The sequence below is a fragment of the Balaenoptera borealis genome (assembly GCF_965194805.1).
Source record: "Balaenoptera borealis genome assembly, chromosome: 1".
Taxonomy (NCBI): domain Eukaryota; kingdom Metazoa; phylum Chordata; class Mammalia; order Artiodactyla; family Balaenopteridae; genus Balaenoptera; species Balaenoptera borealis.
This window is the reverse complement of record NC_138860.1, coordinates 138093424-138113133: the sequence shown is the minus strand read 5'-3', so window position 1 is coordinate 138113133 and position 19710 is coordinate 138093424. Positions and strand designations below refer to the sequence as shown.

Sequence of the window (19710 nt, the reverse complement as noted above, 5' to 3'; positions counted from 1 at the left end):
AATGGCATCATACAATGTGTGGTCTTTTGTGACTGGCTTCTTTCACTTAGCCTAATGTTTTCAAGGTTCATCCATGTTGTCGCATATATCAGTACTTCTTTATATACCCAGATAATGTTCCATTGTATGGTCATATAGCTTTTATTAATCTCTTCATCATTTGATGAACATTTACATTATTGCCACTGTTTGGATATCACAAATAATGCTACAAGTAATTGCATTTAAAAAAATTTTTATTTATTAAAGTACAGTTGACTTAAAATGTTACATTAGTTTCAAGTGTACAACATAGTGATTCATTATTTTTATAGATTGCACACCATACAGAGTTATAAAATATTGACTGTATTCCCGGTACTATACGTTACATCCTTGTGACTTATTTATTTTTTATTGGAGTAAAATTGCTTTACAGTGTTGTGTTAGTTTCTGCTGTACAATGAAGTGAATCAGCTATATGTATACATATATCCCCTCCCTCTTGGACCTCCCTCCCACCCCCACCATCCCACCCATCTAGGTCATCACAGAGCACCGAGCTGAGCTCCCTGTGCTATATAGCAGGTTCCCACTAGCTGTCTATTTTACACATGTAGTGTATTTATGTTAAACCCAGTCTCCCAATTCATCTCACCCTCCCCTTCCCCCCCATGTCCACATGTCCGTTCTCTACATCTACGTCTCTATTCCTGCCCTACAAATAGGTTCAAAAACAGAAATATAGTTCAATGGTACAGGATAGAAAGCCCAGGGACAAATCCACGGACATATAGTCACCTAATTTATGACAAAGGAGGCCAGAATATACAATGGAGAAAAGACAATCTCTTCAATAAGTGGTGCTGGGAAAACTGGACAGCTACACGTAAAAGAATGAAATTAGAACACTCCCTAACACCATACACAAAAATAAACTCCAAATGGATTAAAGACCTAAATGTAAGACTGGACACTATAAAACTCTTAGAGGAAAACATAGGAAGAACACTCTTTGACATAAACCACAGCAAGATCTTTTTTGACCCACATCCTAGAGTAATGAAAATAAAAACAAAAATGAACAAATGGGACCTAATGAAATTTAAAAGCTTTTGCAGAGCAAAGGAAACCATAAACAAGATGAAAAGACAACCCTCAGAGTGGGAGAAAATATTTGCAAATGAAGCAATGGATAAAGGATAAATCTCCAAAATATACAAACAGCTCGGGTAGCTCAATATCAAAAAAACAGACAACCCAATTAAAAAATGGATGGGTGACTTATTTATTTTATAACTGGCAATTTGTGCCTCTTAATCCCCTTCACCTATTTCACCCTTCTCCCCTGTGACAACCACTAGTTTGTTCCATGTGTCTGTGAGTCTGTTTCTGTATTGTTATGTTTGTTCATTTGTTTTGTTTTCAGAGTCCACATATAAATAAAGCATACAGTATTTACCTCTGTCTGACTTCACTAAGTATAACACCCTCCAGGTCTATGCATGGTGTTGCAAGTGGCAAGATTTCGTTCTTTTTTATGGCTGAGTAATAACCATATATTACATCTTCTTTATCCATTCATCTGTCAGTGGGCCCTTAGGTTGCTTCCATATCTTGGCTGTTGTGAATAATGCTGCTATGAACTCAATGTTAAAAAAAAAAAAACAAAAAAACCCCACAATTTAAAAATGGGCAGAAGACCTAAATAGGCCTTTTTTCCCAAAGAAGACATACAGACACATGCAAAGATGCTCAACATCACTAATCATCAGGGAAATGCAAATCAAAACCACAATGAGTTATCACCTCACCCCATCAGAATGGCTATTGTCAAAAAGACAAGAAATAACAAGTGTTATTATGGCAAGGGTGTGGAGAAAAGGGCACCCTAGTACACTGTTGGGAGGGATGTAAACTGCTACACCAATATGGAAAACAGTATGGAGTCCCCCCCCACCCCAGCCCCCTCGCCCAAATTAAAAGTAGAAATACCACATGATCCTGCAATTTCACTCCTGGGTATCTATCTGAAGAAAATGAAAACACTAATTCGAAAAAGTATATGCACCCTAATGTTCATAGCAAGTAATTGTATTTTAATTCATTAAATATTTGCTAAGTACATGCTCTGTATCAGTCTTTGCCTAGGGGTTTAGGATTGACGAGAGTAAAACTGTATCTCTGCCTTTAAAGAGCTCAGGGGAAATTCACACATGTACAAATATCCACTACCATTGTAGAGGTAGGATGAGATGTCATAATGGGAGCAGTTTGTTTTATCCAGTGGTGGTTCAGAAAGCCTACAGAGGACGTGACCCTTCAAGGTGGTCCTTGAAGGATGAGTTCATCAGGTTGGATCAGGGGCATCCTGGGCAGAATGAATGGGATGAGTCAAAGTATGGCAAGGTGTAAGAACATAGGGCATTAGCAGGTAAAGGAATGGCTTGCCAAGGCAGAGTTCGTGGAGAGGAGAGGCTAGAAATGAAGCTGGGTCAGCTCCAAATGAGGAGGTTGTTTAATATTCCTAGAAAACAAAGACGCAGATACAGAAACAGTTGATGGTGTATGACTCCCCCAAACATAATCTTTTGATCTGATTCCCTTTTCACTGATTGACTGTAATGTGCTTCTCTCGTATTTTTAGGTGACCAACACTCAGATATTCCAGCTTCAGTTTCATACTGGATTCATTCCACTGGACACAACAGTTTTAAAGTTCACCAAGTGAGTGCTACTTGGGCCAAAATCCCTTTTCAATCCAAGCAGCTGTGAAATGCTAGGAGTCAAGTGCTAAAGGCTCATTAGTGCCATGCTGCAGCTTCCCCCCAAATCCTGTGCTTCAGGGCTGTAGCGTGTGGCTTAGCAACATACAGAGGCTGGTTGCATTTTATAACTTTCAGTTGGGTGTGAATTGTCCTAAACACAAGTGGATCAGACTTCAAATTGAAAGGTCTAAAATACCATCTGAGGGAACAAGAGTGAACAAAGAGGGAACAAAGTTTCAATACTGTGGTCCTCCGCATCTGTGTTTCCCTTTGTGTTTTGCAACGTGAAAGGCAGTGGAATCAGCAGTGTGATACGAGCAATGACCCAGCAGAGTGGGTGCCAGGCCGCAGCGCTGAAGCAGGGTCCTGGGGGACCCCCTGCACCAAATATTATAGCACCCTTAGTTGCTATATTAAAGTGTGGCCTAGAGAACTCGAGGGAGTGGCTGAAGGTGGGGTGATAGGTGGGAGTTGCTGGGGTCAGCTTAGGAGTAGACATTCAAGAGCTCAAGGTGGTAGCTCTGGGCTTATTTCGCTATTTTAACAACTGATTTGGTCATGCCAGTGCATACTGTCTGGATATATCTGCCCTGCTATCTAGAATGCTTTCACATGCGGTAGTATTTAAATTCTATGGGTAGGCATTATTTTCCTCTTTTCTCTAGATACAGAAACTGAGACTCAGAAAAGTAAAGTCCCTTATCTGGTTAATGGTTGATTTTTCCCTAGAAATGCATCTCAGAGTGAAACTAAGAATCAATCAACAATGGTTTCTGTGCTGAACATCATACTGGTTCCATTGTTTTTCATTGATCTTATTCTTTTAAATCCCTATTTAGGCCTGAGTTGGATGCATGTGATGTACCAGAAAAATATCCTCAGCTATTTCAGGTGACTCTGGATGTAGAACTACAGCCCCATGACAAAGTGATAGATTTAACCCCCCCATGGGAACATTACTGTACAAAAGATGTCAACCCCAGCATCCTCTTCTCTTCTCACCAGGAGCATCAAGATACTCTGGTCTTAGGAGGTATGAGTCACCTGGTGGTTTTGTTTTCAGGACAAAGCCTCTGTGTGATTCATCACATTGACTTATTTCCTGTGTTTCCTTGATGTCTTTTGTCTTATAGGACAGGCTCCAATAGACATCCCTCCAGACAACCCCAGACATTTTGGGCAAGGTGGCTTCTTTTCCACTCTCTGTTGGCAAGGTACTTCCAAGCATTTCTTCCAAGTTACATGGTTAGGTGGTTAAGTTACGTGGTTCTTCTATATATAAAGAGGATTAGTCCTCAAAGCAGCCTGAAGTAAAGCAGCATTTAGAAGTCATCCATCCAGGGTCTTCCTTGTTTCACATTCTTCCTGCTCATTCCTTTTCCAAATCAGGAGCTTCCCTACTTTGAACTCCATGGATGCTCTTAGATTGATGCAAAAGGCCATTTTAAGCTGAACTTTATCTTTTCTGTCTATGCAGTGTTTTGGATCACATCTTTCCTGGATTTATGAATAATCATGATATTTTCTAGAATGTCCCTTTACACTGCTGACACACAAAGAAATTAAGAAAGGACTCTATCTCCTGCCCTTAAAAATGTAAAATCTGGCACACCACTCCACCCACCCCACCCAGGGCTGTAACCACTAGCAGGGCAGAGGTGAGCTTCCCCTGGTACAGGGAAGGCAAACACTTTGCCTACATATCTCTGCTACTTGCTTTAACAACCTTGGCAGAAATTGGGCTCGATCACAGTATCCTTTTTTGCCAAACCTGGAGATGTGTTTAGAATCCTTCCCGATGTGACACTTCAGACTGCTACCATTAGTAGACTAGCATTGGCATTCTGATCTATACCCATTCGCCATCCTTGTTTTAGAGTTTGCTGAGGTTAACTGCCAAGTTCAATCTAGAATTCCATAGTAAGGACTTTCTTAAGAAAAGGGTAGGAAACTGGCTTTGGTGATAATGTACTTAAAATCCTCTTGATTGACTTTCCTTTGCCATGTAAACATAAGACAGTATTCCCATTGCCTACACAGAGTTTTCCATGTTTGATAAAAAAATTATTCATAGCATTCCTTTGAATCGAAGGCTTGCTTTCAGAATTTTCTACTGAGAAATGGGACCAATAACATTTAAAAAATTGGAAAACCCAGTGAAATCTAGGTAACAGGTAGATTTCCCAGCCCCCTCTTAGTTTCACCTGTATCTTTCTTCCTCACATAAGGGCTTTTAAGAAAACTTTACTTTTACTCTCCACTGCTATTTTAGTAAGTAATTTAGAAATCATTCTTACCAGGCTATAAAATAGGTTAAGCACACATGCACAATCTTTTATCTGAACCCCGCAGAGCCAGATGGGTTTAGGAATGCAGAATTTTTTGCAAGTTAGAAAGATGATACGGTACATAAACTGCATATTGCTTAGCACCCCCAGTGGCATCTCAGACAACGTGTTATCAAACACGTTAACATGTCTGTAGTGAAACATAACTCATAACCCTGAGTGAAATCAGTGAAGACTATAAATAACTTTCATGTCAGTCCCAGTCAGATTTTTCCACCAATTTAGGGAAAGCTTTCCTTTTTCATAGCTTTTCGCATTTCAGAATTGGGGATGAGGGGTGTGGATCTGTACTTGATTTGGAACGTGGATCCATCTGACAGTAAGTAACAAAGTTCGAAAGAGGGATCTGTTTCAAGGAGGGCCTGGAAAGTCACTCACCAGCCTCTCCATTCCTTCCCCAGAAGAGGCCCCATTTTATGCTGAAAGTATCTCCTCCTAGGTTGGTGTAAGGACCATCCTAAGCAGAGCCGTTCCCTCTATTCACTTATTAGGTGTGGGCTTCACTTCTGCTCCAGACTGTGGGAGAAAGACCTCACTTTTGGCTGCAGGCCACATGGAGAAGAAAAAGACAGTGAGAGGAGGCAGCAAAGGACTAGGAGATAATGTTTTTTTCAAAGCACCTAGCATAGTGCTGGGAAAAAGAAGAAGATGATGATGATAGTAGTAATTTTAAAAAATAATAAAAACCACTTAAGTACTACTTACTATTGATCTGAGCACTTTCCATATATCATCTCATGTAATTTTCACAATAGTCAATGTGAGCTAGGTTCTACTTATTACTCCCATTTTGCTGAGGAGAAAACCAAGGTACAGAGAAGTAAAGTCACTTTCTCAGTGTCACAGAGCCAGTAAGTAGCAGAGATGAGATTCAAACTCAGGCTGATTCTAGAGTTCTTGCTCTTCACTTCTATGCTATACTGCCTCTCAGATGCTCAGCAAGTAGTAATTGAATGTAATGTGAAATACGTCCAAGTTTTCCGTTGGTAAGGGTCTAAAAGCATTGTGTTTTTTCAGGCTGCTCTTTCTCCCTTTCTGAAGTTATGTACATAGACCCTAACAAAAAGCAATAATGCTGTGGCTGGTAAGTAACTGTTTCCTGGCATAACGGCCTTCCTTAGATCAGAAATCGGAGAAATCATTCTGTGAGGAAGACCACGCTGCCCTGGTGAATCAGGAAAGCGAGCAGTCGGATGATGAACTTCTGACCCTTTCCAGCCCACATGGCAATGCCAATGGCGACAAACCTCACGGAGCCAGGAAGCCCAGCAAAAAGCAGCAGGAGCCAGCTGCCCCTCCACCCCCTGAGGACGTGGACCTTCTGGGTCTAGAAGGGTCTGCAGTGAGTAAGAACTTCTCTTCACCGGCGGCCCCTCCCACCAATTCCGAACTTCTGAGTGACCTGTTTGGGGGTGGAGGTGCAGCCGGCCCTGCCCGGGCTGGACAGTCAGGGGTGGACGACGTGTTTCATCCGAGCGGACCTACATCTACCCAGTCAACACCGCGCCGGTCCACCACCTCCACCTCCGCGTCTCCAACACTGAGAGTAGGAGAAGGTAATTTTTTTTCATGTTGCGCTGTACCTCTCAGTGTTGAATTATAACTTTTGGGCCAAGCAGGTGGAATCAAACTTTCCTAATAATCTAGACTTCTCTGATCTCCCTAGTAGTCCCCAAAAGGTCTATATCTTCATCTCAATGGGGACCACAAGAGGAAACAGAAATATTGTCCATCTTGGTAGGACAGTCTAAGAATGAATATTTGAGCTTGTCACCCTTACTTTAATTTTTTTTTTTCAGGGCTTCAGTCCCTGAGCTGCTTTAGTTATTTCTGCTCGGAGATGTAGATTGATGAATTGTTGATAATAATAACAGGTACTGTTTGTGGGCTGCTTACTATTTGCCAAACATGGAATTTGACACTAACCATGAATTCAATTTTTATAAAAACACAGTACATAGGTGCTATTATCTCCATTTTATAGTTGAGGAAATAGAGGCTTAGTGTCAAATTAGTAGCATACTTTTATACAGCTAGTCCTAGGGTCCAAAACCAGGCCATTTGACTCCAGAGCTTTCCCGTAATGCCTTCCTGGAATTGTAGTTTTCTGAGTACACTTTGGCTGTGCAGAGAAGTACTTGCTTACTTCAAGATATATTTAAGGGGCTGCTGCCAGCAGCACAGCTGGTGGAGCAGAGCATTTGGTGCCCCATGAGGCTCAGTCAGCTTCACTCTGCTCATTGCCACAGACTCAACCCTTTCTGTGACTGGTCATCCACAATTCTTTAACATTCACAAGACAGTAGAGTTGGGTAAACAGAGGTCCATTATAGCTTCTAAAGAACTCGCTGCCCTTGTTATCATCACCCATTAACCAAGATGACATCACATTAGGAAAAGTAAAGAGGAATGTCTCAACTCTCCAGGCATGCGGTAACCTTTAGGAACTTTCTTTCCCAGGATCATCCTTCACTTCTCAGAAGGCTTTGGGTTGGTCTTGATTTATGGTGGTTCAACTGGAGGCATTCTTTACATGAGTGAGTTTCAGAATCATGGACTGTAGATGCTGAGGCTCAAGTTCCTACATTAGTTATTGATGGAGCCACAGTGTGAAGCCAGGTGCCCTGAATCCCAGGCTATTTCCTCTATCCTTCAGCAGTTCTTACTCACCAAACTGAACAAAAGCTCTGTCAGGAAAAGAAGTCCCCAGGATCCAAGATAGCATAGTACTCAATGGTCACGTTTTTAAGACCATGTGCCTTATGTGACTTTCAGTGATTTAATTCATCATAGTCCCAGGCAGATAGTTATGTTCCAGAGTCAGATCTAGAGGGGGCCTTTCAGACATTAGTTAAATCTGTGCCTCAGGTTATAGACAGTGAAATTGAGGCCAGCTGTATTAATTGACTTGTCAAAGGATACACAGCTGATTAGTGCCAATCCAGATCTGGAACTCAGGTATTCTGTCCTCCAAGAGGAAGTAGAAAGAACACTGAGTCCAGAGTTAAAGGCTTGGATTTGAATGTCTGGACTGACACTTACCTATTTGTGTAGGCTTATTAAAAAACCTTAATCTTCTTAGCTGTAAAATGGGGAAATACTTACCTATCAGCATTGTTGTACAGACTAAATTTTAGCTCTTGTCTTGTGTTGGGAAGTTCACTTTTAGTTATTAGAGAATGTTGCTAATTTAACATAAGTTGATATTAAAAGTATGCCAAGTAATAGTGAGAAGATTTTAGCATCCTCTACTGGTTGACTTCAAACTTAGGTGTAGAAGAATTCACCCAATGTCCTCTTACAGTTACTCTATAAATCTCAGTATTCTCATTTTATAGAAGGGATAAAGTTTTGTAAGTATTAAATGAGGTAAGGGATATACATCATGTAACGGAGTGCCTGATATATCATTGATTCATTGCTGCTACACAAGGCTCATCTGCTGCCCAGCAGATATTAGGAGAGCATTATGCCAATGAAGTCATAGCTGAACACATATTAAATCATATATCCTACCTGGGTTTTGAGAGTGGAATTTATTCGTTAACTTGTTTGATTCTAGTTGTCTATTCCTAGAATAGTTCACTCTCACTCCAGGAAACTGTCAGCCCATTAGCTTGATACTTACAAATTAGGAAGTGACATCTTACTACAGGGAGCTAAATGGAATTTTGTCCCTTGACCAATAATGAGAAATTAAAGCCCAATTATATACATGCCCCTCTGCGTGGTTTTCATCACATTCACTTCACACCTGTGAGGAATGTGAGATGCCTTTGGGAAATTCCTGGAATTTGGAATCAGAAAACTTGAACATGAGTCCAGCCTTATTATTTGCTTGACATTGGGCAAGAAACTTGGCTCTCTGAACCTCAGTTTTGTTGTCTGTGGAATGAAGATAATATCGCTTCTCTCTGACAGGGAGATATTAAGGATCAGCTGAGGTATTCTTTATGAGAGACAACGGTAAACCCTGAAGAAATGATACAGTATTAATATTATTGCATTTTTGCTAGAAACCTCAGCTGCCACTTTTTTCTAGTATCCTTGGTTCATTCACAAACTTTTTCTCATTTCACTACATCTGCATCTAGTTTCTGGCAAGTTGTTGACAGGCAATGTTTCAGAAATATTTTAGTTTCACAGGACAAGGTATGATAAGAGTTCAGTTTTTGTCACGCTCAGTTTCTTCCCTTTTTAACTTTCCGTCAGCCAGAGACCACTAAGAACACAAACAAAACTAAATAAAACCTGGTCAATGAGGTTTTCTATTGTTCACCTTAATAGCAGGGCCCCCCGCCTGGTTTTGGTCCGCAAATTCACTGAATATGAGCACAGTTCATTCATTGGGTATCTCCTATGGTCCAGGCATTGTTTCACCACTCATCTATTAGTCTGTAAGCTTGGCTGACTTATTTTATGTTATTAAGACGCCCGAAGGCCCAAGGGGCCCTTGCTTATAGGGTTGATGGTTCATCCAACAGGTAAATCCAGAGTTCTCCTTTGTCCACAAAGAAGGGATTATTCATGTGTGGTCAGAAATCCTTGGGATCCATTGTTAACCCTGGAGGAAGTGATAAGGATAGGATGGGTCTGTGGAACAGCCTGTGAGGCAGGCAGCATCCTGATTTTTCAAGTATTTGGCCTACAGCCTTGTAAGAGTGACGGCTCTTCAGTAGTTGTTGAATGGGTGAACTCATAGGACAAAGAAATGCCTTTCTCCTGTTGTTTTCTAGGTGCCACCTTTGACCCATTCGGAGCACCTTCTAAACCATCAGGTCAAGATTTGCTGGGCTCTTTTCTGAACACAGCCAGTGCTTCCAGTGACCCCTTTCTTCAGCCTACGAGAAGTCCTTCACCTACAGTGCATGGTAAGGAAGTATTTTACATTGTGTTCAGTGGAGCATGGTTTTCCACAGATAGCAGGAGGTGCTCAGATATAAAAGCACCCTGTAGGTGGGGTTCTTTTGGAAAGCTACATAATGCATCTCTCTTTTGAAAATTAACAATTCACATTAACATATTAAAAGCTCTGAGATATTTTACAGTAAAGAAGTCTACTTAACTTTGTTTTACTCAGCTTTCCTAAAATTTAATTTGGAATTTTTTTTTTTTTTTTTTACATTAGAGCTACATGCACAGAATTATAGGGCACCATTAATTGTAGCACATATCTTTATTTTATGTACTATTAAGAAAGAAAAAAAAACCACTGCCACTTTTAGTTGATTGGAAGATGCATACTAGTTGAAGTCTTTGAAATGTGAAGAAATGAGTCCTAGGTTAATAAAATGTGATATGATGAGCATTTCACAAAATTAGTATTCCACAGAACAGTTTAGAATATAATATCCTGGTATATTAGACTAGTTCTAATATGAAGCCATTAACCACATGTGGCTGTTGAGCACTTGAGATGTGGCCAGTCTGATTTGAAATGCACTCTAAGTGTAAAGTGCATACCAGATTTCAAAACTCAGTACAAAAAAAGTAGAATATCTTATTAATATTTTTATATTGGTCAGTTGATATAATTTTTTGAATATATTGGGTTAAATAAAATATTTTGTTAAAATTAATTTTACTAGTGTCTTTTTACCTTTCTTAATGTCACTACTAGAAAAGTTTTAAATTACACATGGCCCACATTATATTTCTATGTTAGAGACTTAGGTTGTGTAGAAAGAATCGTAATCACATCCATTTGTAAGAGCGAAAAGGTGTCACTTAGGTAACACTGATTAAAACCAAAGCTCTTCAGTGAAGGACAGATGACTTTGAGCTGGAAAACTGAAGCTCATTCCTGATGTTGAAGGATATTGAACATCATTGGCCCCAACCAAGAGGACGATGTATTTGTTGTTGAAGGCACCCTGAGTCCCCTTGGAGAATGCAGTCCAGTCATGAGCTTGACTTCATGGAAGCCATGCAAATGCAAAAGGAAGATGAGTTGTGCAACACTGGTCAAACCGTAACGACCGAAAAGGAGAAAGCAGTCCAAGAACAGCCTTTATGGGTGATTTCCTGTTGGTCTTAAATCTCAAACTATTTGAAGTGGGTCCACAGGACAACATACGAGAAATTCACCTTTGACCTTTGAGTAGTGCCCACTTAAAAGAATCTCCTGATTGGAAGTTGGCTACCCTGAGAGGAAAGACGCAGGCAGATAGGTTAAACCTGTTGTTTTTGTTCACTTATTTAAAGTGTAGGTTACGTCATTGCTCAAAATCTCTGTGTCTCAATCAGCATGGAAGCCAAAGTCCTTGCAATGGCCTATGTAGGCCCTTTGTGCTCTAGCACCCAGGGCTGTGACCTCCTTTCCCATTCTCTCCCTCTTGCTCACTCCATTCCAGCCACACTGGCCTCTCTGTTGTTGCACTGGGTGTCCCCTCTTCCCCAGACATCGGCATAGCTAATTCCTTCACCTCTTTGATCTTTACTCAGCTGTCACCTTCTCGATGGGGTTTACTCTGCCCCATTTCACATTAAAACCCATCCTCCTGCTCCTACTCTGCATTTTCCTTTCCATTGTACTTGCCAACTTTAATATACTCAATAATTTACTTATGTGTTGTTTATTCTTGTTGTCTTTCTCTCCCCACTAGAACATGAGCTCACAAAGACAGGGGTTTTTGTTTGTTTTGTTTATGAATGTTTCTGTAGTGCCTAGAAGAGTTATTGGCACACGGTAGGTTTTATCTGTCTGTCTTTCCATATAATATATAAATATAAAATGAATTGTAACTTTTTCCTATCTAAGTCTCTTTGATGCATAATGATAATGTTAATAAGGTTATACATTTTCCTGACTTTAATACTTTGAATTTACTGTTTTCATGTGAGTACTACCTTTTATGTCCCATGGGTATGGATGTTCATACTTTGGCATGGCAGTAGTGGACTCAGTTCTCTCTTGTGAGCATGTTAGAAAATGTTTATAACTCAGTTTCAGACAGTTAGCACTCCTTCGTTTTGTGGCTACACTTCTTATTTTGATCTGTGCCATGCTACTGAGTGAAAGAATTTTCCACCATCCTTGATGAGAAGGGAATTACTCCACTGTTAGTGGGTCAGTTGCATCCTCTTCATATACAGGTGAGGCTCAGATGTCATGTTGGGAGGTCAGATTGCCCACCTTGGATTTCTACAAGGCACCATCAATCTCTTCTGAAAATCAAGAAATATTGCCTTTGAGTTTTACAAATATTTATTGAATATCTACTCTGAAGAGAATAATCATTTGGGGCACAATTTGAGAAGAAAAACTAAACAAGTAACCATAATAAAAGGCAAAATAGAAGTTTAAAATATTGGGTAATTACTGTTTCATTTGTTTATTCCTTTCTCTCCAACAGATTTTAAGTTTCTTAAGGAGAGGTACTGTGTCCTTAAGCTCTCTGTTCCCTAGTGTGGTGCCTTACGTGTGGTAGGTGGTAAGGATTTGAGGGTTTGATTAGTAATAAGGTTGAAGTACTCATTCCTAGTTCTGCATCCTAGTTAGATGTAAGACTAAGGTCAGAGTTTACAGGAAATCAAAGAGCAAATGTTAGTAAAATTGTCTAATTTCCACCTCAGTTTTCATGGATTACTATGGAAAAAGGGAAGGGAGAACTAAAAGGGAAGAACTGTTATTTTTGATAATGGCATGTTCTATTTAACTCGATGATGGGAAGGTACACAATGTCTTGGTTCGTACTAAGCAAACAAAACAGGTAAATGTAAGGCTTGGTAAGGCTGATCTTGGTCCTTTGATGATCCTTTTGGTGGTGGTGGTGGAGTGTGTGTTGTATCTTAAATCCTACTTGCAAAGTTATTTTAGTATTTGTGTTGTACTCACTGATTTAATGAACAGAACCTAGAAGAGTCTTAGAAATTCTGTCTTATGGCATCCTATTTCTTATTTGAATTTTATAGATGTAGAAAAAAACTTACTCTACCAGTGTGTACTCCTCTAATATATCCTATTCTCTTTAGCTGAACATTTCTTTTAAATTCTACATTTGGAGCTTCGAGAGGGGTCAGAATGATCTATTTTGAAGCTGCAGTGAGTTTGTTTTGAGTGACAGTATATACATACCTGACACCAGCATGGTGGATGGTATCTAGTCAGTCCCCAGTACATGTTCTGGTTGACTCATCATTCTCCATTCATGTCACAGCAGAGGAGAAAATAAAATTTCAGTTCTAAGTTGCCCGTGCCTCTCATACACTTGTTAATGCCAATTCAAGGCAAATTGAGTTTAAGTTTCATTTCACTATTTTTAATTGCCAGCTGACTTTGTGTTAAGTGTAGAGATGGGACACACAAAGATGAATAAGATAATTTTCTGCCTTCAAGAAACTCACAGTTTATTGGAGACAGACATATGCACGGTTATAATTCAAAGCGTAGTTATGAGGTAAAATAAAAGTGAGCCAAAGAAGGAACAGAGACAAACAGTATATGGCTTCTACCGGTGCTCATGTAAGTAACCATAGATGAAGGCACAAAATAGCAATGTTGCAGAATGTGGGGAGAGCTCAGAGGGGGAATTGAATCACCTGGGACCCGGACAGGTCATGAGGCCTCGTGAGAGGGAGAGCATTTTCCTGTGTGAATTCAGAAAAGTGGATTCTGAGCTATGTTGTCCTGATTCTTTTTCTTCTCCTCATTTGCAGCTTCTAGTACACCTGCTGTGAACATTCAGCCAGATGTTTCAGGAGGTTGGGACTGGAATACTAAACCAGGTAATGGTCAGCAGATTAATTTTGTGCACATTTAACCGGTTGCTGAAGCATAATCCTTTACCCAGGATGAAGTGAGTACTTACACCGAGTGTTAAGCCCACCTATGAAAGTTCCTAAAGGCTCACAGTCTGGCGGAGCTTTTCACATTGCCCTTGATGGCATGGTTGTGCTGCATGTTATATGGTATTTAACTTGTCTAAGTCTCATTTGCTAAATGCCTTGACAATAAATTGAGTTAGACAAATCTGGGTTTATATCTAACTCAACCGTTTAGAAGCTCTTGGATTTTTTACAAGTCTTAACTTCAGTTTTCTTATCTGTAAAATGAGGTTCCTAATTCTTGTTCCACACAGTTAAGTGAAATAACTTATGTGAGATTTTCTGGCATAGAGTAGGTGTTGCATAATCTGAATGGTTTTCTTTCTTCACAAAGGACTTGTTTTCGGGCTGGATTTGTCTGTAATAAATAAATTCTCTTTCTGATGGCTAGTATCGTATTTCTTGAGAGCTGTCTTGCGTGATTGTGTTCCTGATGCTGTGCAAGTTACACATGCACACACACACTATATGTTTATCACAGAACCTTCTAAAGCAGTTGCTGTTTCTTTATCTAACCAATGAGAAAATATTGAAGTTAAGCAACATGCCAAAGGTCACTCAGCTAGGAAGTGGCAGAACCAGAATTCAGGCCTGACTCAAAATCCCATAGGTAAGAATGAAGTCAGGTGACATGTGAGATAAACGCTAGACATAATAGTTTGCAGGGATGGCCAGGAAATGACGTATGCTTTCTCTGTTCCCTGTTTCTGCTCCAGGCCGCTACTCACTTAAGTCAGGGAAATAAGTCTAGCAACTTCTAACACATTTGCAAACCCTGTCCTAATTTGCCTTTAGAGACAAGGTGAGCAGTAGCTCTGGATTTCTGAATTTCAGAATTCAGCCTTGGACAACTAACTCATTTTCAATGACCTTATTATTTTTTTCAGGAGGTTTTGGAATGGGAAGCAAGTCAGCTGCCACCAGCCCAACAGGCTCGTTGCATGGTACTCCCACCCATCAAAACAAGCCCCAGACTCTGGATCCTTTTGCCGACCTTGGGACATTAGGTATAAATGTAGCAGGTTAAGATATAAATAACATTTACTTATGGCTACCAAGCCTCAAATCTAAATCTTTGGTGTTAAAATAAGCTGGTATTGTTACCTAGGATCTAAAATCATGTGTATTTTTAAGCTATACTCTAAAACCTGAGATTGACTTTTAAAAAAAGGAAACAGGCTTCAAATATTGGGTTGGAACTAACCCCTATTAATCTGTTTCTCTAATGACTAATTTTGAAGTAGTAGCATAAATAAAGTTAGAACATCCAGGAGCATCTGACAATAGAGTTTGGCTGCAGCAAAAGTAATGAATGTGTAGAGAAGCACTGAGACATGAGGCTGGTCAGATAGATTTGTGCCATGTAGAGCCAGCTGTGCATAGGCCTTACTGTGAAGTTGCTGGTGAGATCCTCATGCTGTAAACCTCTTCTCTCCATTGGTGACAGTACTCTCGGGTCAGTTTCTAAAATTCCATACAGAAAATAGACTCTCTTTATAGTATATCCAAACTGTTTTTCATCATATGTTAATTATTGTTAAGAAATAAGTGTTTCATGAGGAAGTAATTTTGGAAACACGGGGTTCGGTGGATTTGGGTCACTGCAGAAACTTCTGAGAATCAGTGCTCGTGGTGATGCTTCCCAATAGGGGATTACAGTGTGCAGGGTTCTCAAGCTATTTCACCAAGGAACCTTTCTTCAAGGAGTAGTTCATTGGACTAGTGTGTTCTGAAACCTTTTCTTCCTCCTTTTCCTTCCTTCTCTGGGCAGTACAGAGTTGTTAAATAAGGGTGGGGCAAAGTGAGAGAGTGGCATGGACATATATACACTACCAAACGTAAAACAGATAGCTAGTGGGAAGCAACCGCATAGCACAGGGAGATCAGCTCTGTGCTTTGTGATCACCTAGAGGGGTGGGATAGGGAGGGTGGGAGGGAGGGAGATGCAAGAGGGAAGAGATATGGGAACATATGTATATGTATAACTGATTCACTTTGTTATAAAGCAGAAACTAACACACCATTGTAAAGCAATTATACTCCAATAAAGATGTTAAAAAAAAAGAAAAAAAAAAAAAAAGAATCCACCTGCCAATGCAGGGGACATGGATTCGATCCCTGGTCCGGGAAGATCCCACATGCCACAGAGCAACTAAGTCCGTGCGCCACAATTACTGAGCCTGCACTCTAGAGCCTGCAAGCCACAACTACTGAAGCCCGCGCACCTAGAGCCCACGCACTGCAACAAAGAGTAGCCCCCGCTCGCCGCAACTAGAGAAAGCCTGCACGCAGCAACAAAGATCCAATGCAGCCAAAAATAAAAATAAATAAATAAATTAAAAAAAAAAAAAAGGGTGGGGCAGCCCTCACACAAAGGATTAAATGAGCCACGTTGCTGGTTTAGTTTCTCTGAAAGCCCTCCTGAGGCATTTAGAGCCGAATTGTCTGCAGGGAATGAGAATGTGACTACCTTTTTATTTTTTGCCAGTAATTATGTCAGAATCTTGACCTTTTCTTTTATACCCTTTAGACCTTTTTTCCTTTTAAGAACTCTCAAAATTATTTCTCTTTTTTATATCTTAAAATAAACTTCACATTTTAGAATAATAACATCATGTATAACAGGCAAAGTTCTACTTCAAATAAAATCTTATTCACTGTTCATTTTTTACCCATTTATTCATCCCACAACTATTTACTAAGTGCCTTCTACATGCTAACACTCTTTTAGTAAAAACCAACCAACCAAACTAACAAAACCAAAACAAAATTCCTGCCTTCGTAAAGCTTATATTCTAGAAGGGAAAACAAATACTAAATGAATAAATATATAATATAATGTCAAGTAATAAAAACAATTAATGTTTATTTGGAGGTTTTACTATGTGCCAGGCTCTATTTTAAGTACTTTACATGTATCATTTCATTTTTTTTTTAAATTAATTAATTAATTAATTTATGGCTGTGTTGGGTCTTCGTTTCTGTGCGAGGGCTTTCTCTAGTTGTGGCAAGTGGGGACCACTCTTCATCGCGGTGCGCGGGCCTCTCACTATCGTGGCCTCTCTTGTTGCAGAGCACAGGCTCCAGATGCGCAGGCTCAGTAATTGTGGCTCACGGGCCCAATTGCTCCACGGCATGTGAGATCTTCCCAGACCAGGGCTCGAACCCGTGTCCCCTGCATTGGCAGGCAGATTCTCAACCACTGCGCCACCAGCGAAGCCCTGTATCATTTCATTTAATCTTCCCAATAATCTTTTGAAGTAGGAACTGTTATAGTCCTCATTTTCATATGAAGAAACATGGACACAAAAGTTTAAGTAACTTGCCCAAATCACAAGGTTTCAACACCAAGAAGTCTAGGTCTGGAGTTTGCACTATAACCCCTGTGCAGAGTGCTGTGAAAAAAATAAGGCAGAAAGTGATGGCGAGTAGGGGATGGGCTGGGGTGTTATTTTAGATATCAAGTGGTTAGGGAAGGCCTCTCTGAAGAGGTGACCTTTATAGGAAGTTCTTTTAAAAACTCCAGCATCGTGTCTTGCATCTAGTTGTCGTGTCCTTTTAGACAACTTTAACCTGGAATCATTCCTCAGCCTTTCGTGACATCGATACTTGAAGGGTACAGGCCAGTTGAGAACGTCTCGATTTGTTAACTTTGATCACTTGGTTAAGGTGATGTCTGCCAGGTTTCTTCACCATAAAGTTACCATTTTTCCCTATAGTAATTAATGAGTAATCTGGGGAGGTAATTGGAGATTGTTCTATTTGAGAATATCCTGTTCTCCATCTGACTTTTACCCAGTGGTTTTAGCATTCATTAGTGATTCTTGCCTAAAGCAGGCATTACCATGATATCTGCAGAATTGTGATTGTCTGATTCTGTCCTTCTTTCTCTATATATTAATTAGCATTTCACTCTAAGGCAGAATCTCCTCTCTCTCCATCCCCGCCCCCCTTCCTTTCTGACTCCCTCCCTCTCTCACATCATAACAGACTAGTGGATTCTTTTTGGACTCAGTTGGTTATCATCTATTATTGTCATTATTTAATGTTCACATTGTCCCACATTTAGTTTGTGAAAGCTCCTTTGTTCTGGCTTCTATATCTTTTTCACTTGATTCCATCATTTTTGAGAACTTTCTTTCTTTATGGCACAACAAGATGTTCTAGGCTTGTCTTGAACTTTTTACGCCCCAGTCCTGGAATCAGGCATTTCCAAGAATCCTCATTCCTTTTTGTGGGGTGTGGTATTTAGAAATCAGAATCTGTGTTCTAAGTATGTTTTTTTGGTATGAGGGTGGGTGTCATTGCTCTGCCTTTCAGGAGATGGAGATAGATGATGAGTGGATATAAATACATATATCAGTATATAATTCCATCCACTACCACAGGGTTCTTCCTTACCTTCCCCTATTCCATATGTGTATCTTCCATTTCCTTGGATCTCAACATTAATAGACAACAAAAATAGTTTCAGAATAGCTGCATCCATATCACTGCAACAGCCTACCTACTAGGAGGAGTTCAAGAGTTCTTTGTTGTTTTTAAAATGCAGTAATTCTTAAAAACTGCTGGGGAAACTAGTTTCCTAAATTTCCCCATTTTTCAACTCACACAACTTAGGAAAGGTAAGTGACTTTCTGAAGCTACACAGTGAACAGGTATATGAGCAAGTGCTACACATTAGAATTTTTGACTCCTAGGTAATTGCTTTAGAGTAAAAATTAAACTTCCAAATTATATAGCTGCAATTTTTTAAAAAAGGTAGTATCCTTCTCCTTTAGGTAGAAAGGAGAAAAGGTAGAAAATACCTTTAGGTATTTTCACATTGAACAGTTCTGATACAAACACTGTAGTTCTTCCCATAGATATTCTGATTTAATTGGTTTGGCTGTGGCTTGATTATAAAGAGTTTTTAAAGCTCCCCAAGTGAGTCTAATGCACAGCCAAGTTTGATGACCACTGCTTTTGCTTTTAATGAGGATTGCAGTGGCCTCTGGGTTTAGCTACTGCTTTGTATTTCTGTCAGTTCTCCGCTTCAGTGGCGTTGAAAATTAGAATTGCTAAACCTGGGTAGAAAATATTCTGGAAGGGTAGACATCAGAAAGTCCTACAATGTTGATGAACAGCTTGAGATCAGAGTCAGCAAGTGCCTTTTCACCACTGTATCTGCAGCCTGGCATGGAGAAGATGCTCAATAGTGTTTTATAAATGAACAAATAAATGACAGTGTGGTGGGAATATGGAAGTATTTTTTAAGTTCTTCAGGTCTTTCTATGTTATTGAATTTTTAAATAATAAACATATACATATTCAGAAAGAAGATAGTAAGCATCCTTAAAATATAAAATGAACTCCCAGTGCAGAATGCAAACCCAGCCTAAGGTATATGTTGACGCACTGTTGGCAGAAGGGCCCAGGGGCTCACAAAGAGGGGCTTCATGTTCTGAGTTAGACGCTGACAGGGAGCAATGCCAACCTTCAGAATATAACCCTGTCATTACTTTTTCCTATTACCAAGTATTTATTGAGCCCTTATGGTGTCCTGGTGCATGCTGGGCATATGAAATTGCATTATTTTAAAATAACGTCTCTTATTCGCTTAACTCAGGGATTGTGAAGAACTTTCACATAGCCATGTGCCTTCATGATATACCTGTGACGTAGACATCGTTCTGATTTCACAGGTGACAAAATTGAGGTCAAGGAGATAAGTTTTTCACTGAACTTCAGAAGAGCAAGGATTCTCTGTAGATGGTTTTCAGCTATATTCCCAGTGCACAGTATCTGGT

At 39.9% G+C, this 19710-nt stretch overlaps 1 protein-coding gene across 1 annotated transcript in view; it reads left to right on the top strand.

Annotated features, from left to right (window-relative positions):
- Positions 1 to 19710, top strand: part of DNAJC6 (DnaJ heat shock protein family (Hsp40) member C6) — a 56169-nt gene that overhangs the window by 25722 nt on the left and 10737 nt on the right. Inside the window, exons 2-8 of the mRNA XM_082353493.1 lie at positions 2627 to 2706; positions 3587 to 3780; positions 3881 to 3961; positions 6217 to 6651; positions 9832 to 9966; positions 13754 to 13822; positions 14809 to 14928. Coding sequence (XP_082209619.1) covers positions 2627 to 2706; positions 3587 to 3780; positions 3881 to 3961; positions 6217 to 6651; positions 9832 to 9966; positions 13754 to 13822; positions 14809 to 14928 — 1114 coding nt within the window. The remainder of the gene's footprint in view (positions 1 to 2626; positions 2707 to 3586; positions 3781 to 3880; positions 3962 to 6216; positions 6652 to 9831; positions 9967 to 13753; positions 13823 to 14808; positions 14929 to 19710) is intronic.